General features: G+C 37.3%; 1 protein-coding gene across 1 annotated transcript in view; it reads right to left on the bottom strand.

Moving 5' to 3' along the window:
- Window positions 1-1,968: 1,968 nt before the first annotated feature.
- Window positions 1,969-10,579, bottom strand: part of LOC144054849 (CD209 antigen-like protein C) — a 14,676-nt gene continuing 6,065 nt past the window's right edge. Inside the window, exons 5-6 of the mRNA XM_077570205.1 lie at window positions 9,206-9,309; window positions 1,969-4,353 (exon numbers count right to left, since the gene is read on the bottom strand). Coding sequence (XP_077426331.1) covers window positions 4,209-4,353; window positions 9,206-9,309 — 249 coding nt within the window. The 3' untranslated portion in view covers window positions 1,969-4,208. The remainder of the gene's footprint in view (window positions 4,354-9,205; window positions 9,310-10,579) is intronic.

Below are 10,579 nucleotides of genomic sequence, written 5' to 3' on the forward strand. Positions count from 1 at the left end.
CGCACCTGACCTGCTCACCGCCATGTTGCCATCTAGTGGCCGAATGGCGGATATTATTGGTCTGCTTAAAAAAAAAGCTCACTGCCTTTAGTGTTTTTTTTTAAGTCAAGATAATACAGTGGTCCCTCACTACTTCACAATTCACCTATTGCAGATTCACTCTATCGCGTATTTTTATTTGGGCCACAATAAAAATACCCCGCCCCTCCTTGCACATGCACTGCAGGAGAAGTACAAAAACAACTTAATTGAAGGCTGTTTACAACTCATTTAGGTGACAGACACTATTAGTGGTTATTGAAAAAAAATATTTTTAACGACCTAAATTTCTGAGAAATTCACCTATCATGGATGGGCGTGGAACATATCACCCGTGGAAAGTGAATAAACACTATACATAGTATTCACTGACGTCACAAGATTGCGAGCCCGAGATTGCGAGTTGGTGGGGCAACTTTTCGGTGAAGTCAGCATTGCTTTTTTTTTTCCATTGAGCTTACACCGAACGTTATTTTGTTATTGACGAGTGTCACCCCCAGCTTCCTCTAACATTACTTGTGTAAGCAAGACGTATGCACATACGTAAGACATACGAAGATTTAGCTCAACACTCTTTGCAGTGGTACACGTTGAAACGTTTGGTTTCATACTGTCCGCACCGGACGACTTGAATGCGCTAGCTACTAGCGCTAGCATGTTACAACATTGTTGATTCATCACTTATATTCGTACACTTTAACAACAATTTCAACTTTTGGGCTGTTGGGAAAGGAAAATAAGAGACCTTAAGGAGGGTATTTGGAGAGATCTCAAAATCGAACATCTTGATCACAAATCTAATTTTAGCCAGAGCTAGACACAGCTAGCGGCTCACATATATCACGATTGCATTATGGTAAAAGCATTTTTACCATCTTACAATGACACTTACTTTAATTAAAATGTTCAGAACACACTTTGGTAGACTTTGTTGGAAAATCCTTTCGATGTATCTTTGTAATTCCGGACACTTCTTTGCCGTTCCCATTCAACATTCCATGGACTGGCACACAATGTGGGGCAAATGATGGCATGTGAATACTATCCTAGAAGTTTCATTTTACATCTTTATTTGCCCAATTTTGCACCCGTGAACGGCACACATGTGCATCATTGTGAAGTGGTTTGTGAAAATCCGAAATGAATGAACAAATTAATTAATCAAAGTAACTTGTAGCAAGCAACACGAGTGCTCCTCAGCATTTGGTTGTGTTGTCTTGCTGGTCGTTTGCCCCGCGAAAGGCCTGCTGGGTCAATAGGTGGGGGTCAGTGACGTCATGTGAATAGTATGTATAGCACATTGAGCTTCCCCTCATTATGAGTACCGTCAATTCAACTTACGCCCAACTTTAGTGAATGAACAACAATAACAACAACAACAACAAATTGGGGGGTAAACAATTTTTATTTTGTGAGGGGCGGAGGGGGCAGTTACTCGATTAATTGATGGAATAATTAATAGGATAATCAATTTTTAAAATATTCGATAATTACAGCACTAGTTGGCTGCGTTCGACAGTCACATCCACAATAAAAGTCTCTTTTTTTCTCTCTCGAAGGAAAAATATGAAACTTTATGAGTGTCATCTAATCACTGGTTCTCAAATGGGGGTATGTGTACCCCTGGGGGTACGTGAAGGAACTCCAGGTGGTATGTGAAAATTTTAAATAAATTTAAAAAGTGCAGGATATTTAAATATTTTAGAAAAATATAAGTTTATAAAATAAATTTTATATTCAGTAGGCTATTGTATTTCAGCATCTGTCCCATACCAGAATGATTCGACCCAACTTGTCATATGCCACCTAGAATCACCTGTCAATTACTTGAATTCAGGTAATTATTTATATTTGAGAACAGAGCTTTACGATGATCCCAAAGTGTCAATTTATGTACACAAATCTGTATTTCTTTCTTTCTTCTTTTAGTTATAACTTTTTATTTCCAAATAGTTTGAGAGACCACATAAAAACAAATAAAGTTCCCAAGTTTAATAAATCAGACAATGATAGCACAGCACTCAGTTTCAAGTAATTTTCTTTTCTTTTTTACCAGAAATACTTTGCGCTGTTTCGGGGGTACGTCACTGAAAAAAGGTTCAGAACCACTGATTTAAATGATGCAATATAGCATTTTTACAGCACAAAAGAACAGGTAACAAGTCCAAAAGGAAGCATGTTAATGCACGCAACACGTCACAGTGATTGACGTTGGCTCGACAAAAATATCCAATTACATCTTCTAAATGAAAATGAATAATAAACATTTTTCATCCATTGAGTTTATACTCTGAGAGAAAAATAACTAGAATGTGATCAAAAATAAGACAGACACCATAGGGTCAATTTGACTCAAATTTCAGATTAATTAATCAAATTGTTAAACTGTCGCAAAAATGTGGTAAAATGACAGACGACAACCTCATAGTTGGTGAAATCAACATTCGTTACGTTCGGCAATGCTCGCCTCTCAGTGGGGTACGGCCTTGAGCCAACCATCCAGAGGGCACTGCAAATTTATATTGAATGGCTACACGTTAGCTTTTTTGCGTGCGTTATATTCAAAGTGTTTCCTAAAAAAAAACACACACGCACACACATTTTGTGGATTCACAGGTAGACCAAATGCAGAGCAAAAGTGCTTGTGTTTTCTGTAATTAGCTGTACTGGTACCTTTGTGAGTCATTGACAATTCCTCCATTCATTTTAATATAAGCCTCAGAAGACAGAAGCTGCCTGCTGTGTTTATTGAAATTCTAACTTACTCATTAAGTCATCGCACACACTGACACACAGTGCCATTCGGAAAATAAAAATATGAAACCCAACATTCTTATTTCCCCCACTATTGTATTGTAAATCCTTGTGAAATATTCAGACCATGCCATTGCTGATATACAGTAAATAAGGCAGGCAAGATGAACGAGGACTAAAGTGATGTCAGCAATTACTCGTACATAGGTGACGCAATACATTTGGTTGAATTTTCATCAAATCAATTTGGCAGATGCTACTATTTTAGACAATATTTTATTTTTTATTTTTATTTTATTAGTTTACCTACTCGTTAAGACAGCACTAAGGAATGAATGGAAGAGTTATATTATTAAATTTCCTTTTAATTTCTTCAGAATATTGAGGTGATGTAATGTTACATAAATAGGCCATAAATAGAGGATTTGCCTTGTTGACTCTAAGGTTATTTTAGTTCACGAAAAAAACTAAAATTCAAAAAACAATTTTGTTAACGAAATAAAATAAAAAACAAAATAAAGACACTTGAAAGTGTGTCACACAGAAATGATGTCATCTAGCAGCAGCCAATAGAAAGAGGACATCGCTCCTAGGCGACAAATTTGTCTGCTTGTCTTTTGGCTCCAATGGCTCGCCTGGCCTGCTTTTTCATTTAACTCAGCCGAAATGCAACGCTAGGTAAGAAATGTGTTACTTTTTTAATTTTACTAAGGTGTTTATTAAATATTGATCATAAGTAATACACATAAAGAAACAAAAACTAATACTGAAACTAACTAAAACTAAGCATAAAAAAAACTAAAACTAATAAAAAATTACAGAACCACCATAAAAACTAATTAAAGCTAACTAAATTTAAAAAACAAAACTCAAAACGAAATAAAAACTAAGTAAAATGGAAAAAATAACTATTATAACAAATGGCCAGATCCACTAAAGGTTTGCGTTGCTTTAGCGTGGCGCAGTAGAACAGAATATTCAGTTGACATTGCAAAATCTGTCAAAATCCAGTAAAACAGCTGGGAGCGAAGGGTGTTGCTACAGTGAAAATGTCTGAGAGTAAATGACTTAATGCAACTCCTCAGTCCAAGCTCGTGCTTTATGATGATTTCATTTTTCTCGCAACGATTACTATTTTAGCCGTGTTCTTGGCGCAAATCCATTGCCATGTGTGGTAAATCACGAGCAAATTTGCTCCGAGCTGTCAAACTTTGTAGGCATGTTTGCGCCAGTATATCATTAGAGCAATATAGTGAATAGGACGTTAACAGGGAGCAAACTGCAGGTGCATATGCAGAGCAATTTTTTGGCGCTGTCAGCGGACACAGTGCATTCTTAGTGGATATGGCCCAAAGTTTCTTTTCGGGACAAAATGATTCTGAGATAATGGATAAAATGAATCACAGAAAGTACCTCTACTTCACTGTTTTCTCACAGATCCATTGGGATCTCAAGCTACAGTTAGAGTCATTTAAACCAATGAAATTCATCATTGTGTGAATATCACCGCAGTCTTCTCCTCCAAATGCTCCATCAGGCTGCCCAGGGGCCCATTCTAACCTACAGGGAGAATTAAAAAAAACAAAACATGAATTGCCATTAGGTGCTAAGAAAAAACAATAGTCAATACAACACAATTGCACACCAATTACAGTACTAAAATAACCAATAAAATTTTGGGTCAAATTTCAATTACAGAATCGTACGCGTTAATGGGTTGTGCCACAGTTGACAAAGATAAAAAGTAGACTAAAGCACTACATGGTGATTATGTTGGCAGGGGCAACTTTCTCATCAAAGCCAATGCATGGACATCCCATCTAGTACTTGGCGGCCATGTTAGCAGGGTAACTATCCCATCAAAAAGGTAATGGAAAGCATAGAAAGCTTAGTATCGCTGTTGGCATGCAGATCAAAAGGAGCGTATCATATACTGTATCTATTAATATCTATGGCTGTTTTTTTTTAGTTCTTGCTATCTAGTATGGGCACACGGCTCTCGAACATGCTGTTTTTGGTACAGTATAACGTTGTTTTTTGTCAAGCCCTTATCTATGGAATCCAATTGTAATGGTGAAAAAAGGAAGCACGCTAACATCAGCGCTTAAAGCGACCAGCTGCACACCATTATCTCCCAACCCAAAGCACCAGTGAGGTAAGCTGTGATGAACTTTGATAATCTTTATACTTTTTAAAGTTTTAAAAAAATGTTTTTTTATATATATTTATTTACAATAATTTGGTATGTCTACCGGGTGGGGGTGTAACAGTTCACAGAAGTCACGGTTCGGTACGTACCTTGATAATGGGGTCACGGTTCGGTACGAGTTTGGTATAACAGGAAAAGTGACAAAAAGTTTTTTAAAAAAACAGAATTTTTGGTTTCTTTTCATTTAATTTTAGCAGACAGTAGTGCAGGTAACGGTTTGTCCAACATAGCATCATCTAGAACTATCGACGATAACTTGGTATAAGATACATATTACCACTTTAAAATACTCAAGCTTTAAGACATAAGTGGAAAAAAAAGTACTCAAGTTTTATTTTCATATTTTTGGTCAAGAAAAAAAATCTGAGTCGTGGCAAACGATGAACATCCCAGATTCTAAAATGTCGATACCCCACTTAAGTTCAGAAAGATCGGACAGAATTGCCAAAGCCTGTGGGTAGTGGAAGAGGGGTAGACCTGCACAAAAAGTGGTGTAACCATGGGCATGGTAACCATCAACATCTCCATCTACTGCAGGGACATTAAACTTTTGGCAATGAGTTTGCATACTTCTTTCCCAGTACAATCTGGACATGCTATTGTGGCTCTTGTTTATGTGTCTTCCACTCCACTGTCTTCAAAGAGGAAGTCAACCAAAAAGCTGTCTTTGTTCTATGCAGCCCCACTAGTTTAAACATGGTATTCTGATTAATATTATTTTTGGGAAATATGAATTAAGCAGCAAAATCAGCAACTGTGATGTAAATTTCAGTTGACAGCAAGTGACAAAACAAGCTCGTTCTTTCATTCATGACAATCTTTTACACTCTTAATCAAAATATAGAATATTTGGTAAATTAAGAAATGTGTATCATGTTTAAAAAAAAAATTGACATTTTTCTTCTTTTAATTCTTCTTAAAGCAAGTCAGTGTCTGATCATGGTTATCTATTTTTAGAACAGATCCTAGTTACTTGTACACAATGCTTATCATTCCTCTGCACTCATGCACACGTGCACTTGCAGGAGAAGTTAAAGCTGCAATATGGAACTTTTTTTCCCAAAATATCTTTACAGTAGCCTTTTTATTTGACCATTTATGACTGAAATGTCTTCTAATTAGTAGATTAACACCTTAGCTGTTCACAATGGATACTTCTGCAAGCCCCTGGCCAATAGTTTTCAGACTGGATTCGGGTTCGAATTTCCCGCGCCCTGTCTGCGGTTGTGATGTAATGTGCGCGGTGTGTATGTGAAGAAGGGTATGTGCAGTTTCATTTTTCGTCAGCAGGTGGCAGTAGCTAATCGAAATTGAATCTTCTACGTTCAGTAGCTTTAAGGCTGGGAGCCCTTTACCGTGATTCTACCACTAGAGCCAGGAGTGCTCTAGCGCTCTTCTACCTTTAAAGCCGGGAGAGCGGATACGTCATTTTGTTTTGTTTTGACCAAATCTTGTTTTTTTAGCCGATGAAATGCATCAGAATATACACGAGAGGGTGTCGTGGGCCTCGTAGGCCTCGTAGCATGCCTTGGAATTTTATTCAAACATTTACGGTTGACGCAGATTTATGAAATAAATGACGCGATTGACGACGGCGCAGGAGGACTTTGAACCAGTGTAACCAGTCGACAGTGACATATTGTTAAGAAATATGTTTGTAGATAATGAGGGTGTTGAAAATTTTGACGGCTTTGTAACGGAATGGAGGACAAATAATTACCACTCGATCCCCGATCAAGGTTATTACAATTGCGCTCCAGTGCTGAAGGTAAATATACCCGCAGATGCGACCAGTGTTGGGAACGTTACTATAAGGTAATTAGTTATAATTACTCATTACTTGCTTAAAAAAGTAACTGAGTTAGTAATTGAATTAGTTCATAATAAAGGTAACTTGTTACCAGGCAAAGTAACTAATTTCACTACTTAATTTTTTTTTTTAATCAAATAATTTTGATTATTATTATTATTATTATTATTATATTTTTAAATACAAGGAATTCAAATTATGTCCAGGCTATATAGGATGTTTTCATTTATTTTTGTGAATATTTATGTCACACAAATGCCTCACTCACATAACAATAATAATAATTATAATAATCATTAAATTTGATAGTGTCACACCGCAGTGAGGTTGTCTCGTCTGAGCTTTTACTGTCTTGTCATTTCCTGTTTTATCTTGAAAATTCTGACTCTCCTTTCGTTTCAGGTCACTTGCCCTTCCTCATATGGTGTCAGTGTCAACCCTGATTCCTGATTGTATCCACCTGTTTCCCATTACCCATATGTGCTAAATGGTCTGCGTCTCCCCTGTCTTGTGCCAAAGTGTTTTCGTCAGAGTCACTCTAGCCAGTCACAGTCGTAGTCCTCAGCCTTGTTGTCCTGTCGTCTGTGTGAACTTTTGTTTCTAACTGTGTATAGCCACAGTATAGTTTTAGTTTAGGAGTAATTTGTTTTGTTTGTAGATTAAACATCCTCCCTTTTGGAGCGCCTTTAGTTTAACATTTTATAGCCTTTGTTTTTGCCTCTAAACAAGGAGTTTTATGTTTAATAAATATCCGCCTTGGCGGCAAACTCCTATGTCTGCGCCTGAGTCCTAAATCTGCCACGCCTTGTCAGGAAGCGCCTTTCAAGACCCTCAAAGACGCTGCACAACAGTTAAAAAAACGAAACTAAACTAAATTTAAACCAAAATTCTACAGATTAAATAGAATTGTGACAAAAAATATGTATATATCAAGAAAAGAGCAGTGTGATTATACTGTGTAGGCGATCTTAAACAGGTGAGTTTTTAGTTCGGATTTTAATACTGGATCTATGGTTATTTGTGGCACATATGTCATCTATGGGTAATTTGTAGACAGTCCTAGCCAGTCCCTCCAGGATTTCGCGGGCATTTTTTAAGACTGTTGCGGGCGAAAATAATCATTAATATATAAAAGAAATTCCCAATGCTATGAAATATGCCGTGCTTAATGCTATCATGGCCAAAATCATTGCCATAACTACTACTCCATGTCCTCCTCAGCTTCCACTTGATCTCTCTGAAAAACATACTTCTGTACACTTTTAATTAAGAGAGAATGTCGATATATCTTCAGTTTATAATTCTACCTATTTAAAGACATGTTTAATGATTGATTTACTCTAGGCTTAACACGCATTATTCACATACAAATGTTATATAACTGTGCACTGTTTCTCACCTTAATTTGTTCGGCGATCCAGACAGACTCCATCACCTCCGAGAGTGTGATTTGCTGGGATTGGTTATTTCTTTCAACACTTTTCATTTGTTTAGCACTCGTGAAATAAGACAAATACAATTTGTTACCTAATGCCGTTATTCCCAACACTGAATGCAACAGTTGATTTAAAAAATATATAAACATTGAAGGTTTATAATAATAAACTTAGGTTTGTTTGAATGCCACATGTGTAAGCTCTGAAATATATTTGAAATTATGTTTCTATTCGCTTCAGGAGCTGAGATATCAATTATTTAGTCTGCACTAATGGCGTTTCTTTCCACCCATTTTTATCAGAATTTTCAAGAAATGCGAAAATAAAACTAAATGGAAATGCTAGAAATTCAAAAAAGGGCCCAAAATGTGCAAAAAAGTTTTTACGCTTAGAGGGGGTGGATTTTGAAGCGTATCAAAAATAGGAAAATGCGAATAAACACTGACAAGACCGGATACACGTCGCACGTTTTGACCGGATATTACATCACACGTATGGTGAACGTATGTTTAGAGGGAGATGTCCGTTTTGCGCATTTTTTCACAAAATTCACTTAAAAATTTCGAAACATTCGGATGGAAACCTGACTATTGACAATTTCCAGGAAAACTGCTGGCTTTCGGGGGTGATTCTAAAGTCAACCATAGGTTTTACTGGCATGTTTTGGCAGGCGCTTTAGGCCTTAACGGGTTAATTGAAGGCAATTAACTTCAAAGAGGCTACTCGATTAATTAACTCTGCAAGAAGAGCTCACTAAAGTGACAGACAGTATTAGTGTTATTGAAGGGGGCGGGTACAACTTCTTCTTTTTTTCAATTCACATATTATTCACCTAAATTCTTAACACCCGCAAAGTGAGGGAACACTGTATATTATTATTATCACTATTATTGCTAATAAAAGGAGGCTGATTTTGACTGAGGGTAAATACATAAATTATTTTTATTGAAGTCACACCTGTTTTTGTTAACTGCTGTTCCATTCACCCAGATCCAAATTCCCTCCTGGTCCCTGTCAGACATTCCAATCCATGCTGCCTTGGTGAACCCAGTGAGGAAAGCCTGTCACAAACACAGAGCACATTATACTGAATCGTATGGTGAAAAGATATGCTGCTATCACACATGAAGGCAGCAAATACAGTGGAACCTCGCTATTTGAGGGTTATAGGGACCAGACTGGCCCATAAATAGCAAAAATCTGTTAATAATTTATGCTTAATATAACGTTTGGGGAAAAAAAGTTTTATATTGGTTTTCTTTTGCTTTTTTACACACACACAAAATCTATAAAAAAAAGTTTTCTGTGGATATCAAGTGTTGGCTTCCAATATACAGAAATTAAAATTAAAAAAATATATATATTGAATTGGAGCTGTAAAATATAATATTTTTTTTAAATCAGATTAATCACATATTAGAATTTTGATTAATCATGATTAATTACTTGCACAAACATCTATACCAGATAAAAAATGCACGGAGCGTCTCTCGCTGTTGAAATTCAACAAGGAAAATGTGAGTAATTCTGCGAGAACTGAATTAATTGCCACGTCCATTCGCTTCCTCTTCCACCGCTCTCATTCACGCATGTATATTCCATGTTCTGGTCAATTTTAGTCCTCTCCTTTCCAGCTCATTATCCCCTTTCTAAATGTTTTTCCACCCGCTCCCTGCTTTCACTGAACATCACAAAGTCAACTGCGAGCATCATGGTCCATGGTGATTCCAGTCTCCCCTCATTTGCCAGCCTATATAGCAATTAGTATTTCAAAGAGGAAGGGGCTTAGAGTTCATCCCCGATGCAGTCCCACCCCCACCTTCAACTCTTCTGTCACACCTACAACTCAACTCACCAATGTTCTGCTACCCTCATACATGTCCAATACTATTCTAACTAGTGATGCACCGAATATTCGGCCACCGAAAATTTTCGGCTGAAAATCGCTATTTTATCATTAATAAATAAATAATAAGATAAAATTAAAGCTGATAGAATATGGCCGGATGTTGTGGTGACGCAAGCAAAAAACGCTGCAAGCAAGCGTCTGTTTGAATTAAACGGCGAACGCGGGGTTGAGTGTCCGCCACGCTTCTCGCTGGCTTTTCACTGTGTGAGTTTGCACTGGTTGGTCGCAGCAGCTCCCGGGGTCATTGCGCACACCGGAGAGGGGCGTCGCTTGGTGTACAACATTTAAGCGGGTTAAAAAAAAAGACAGAACTGCCGTGTGCTGCAGTACAGGTGAGCCACTCTTTCTCCTGCAGCGCTGTCCCTTTTTTTCCTTTTTTTTTTAATAAGAGCCCCTCAAACGCTTCCACTTTTTCACCGGCA

The sequence above is a fragment of the Vanacampus margaritifer genome, chromosome 7, assembly GCF_051991255.1.
Source record: "Vanacampus margaritifer isolate UIUO_Vmar chromosome 7, RoL_Vmar_1.0, whole genome shotgun sequence".
In the NCBI taxonomy this organism is placed as follows: Eukaryota; Metazoa; Chordata; class Actinopteri; order Syngnathiformes; family Syngnathidae; genus Vanacampus; species Vanacampus margaritifer.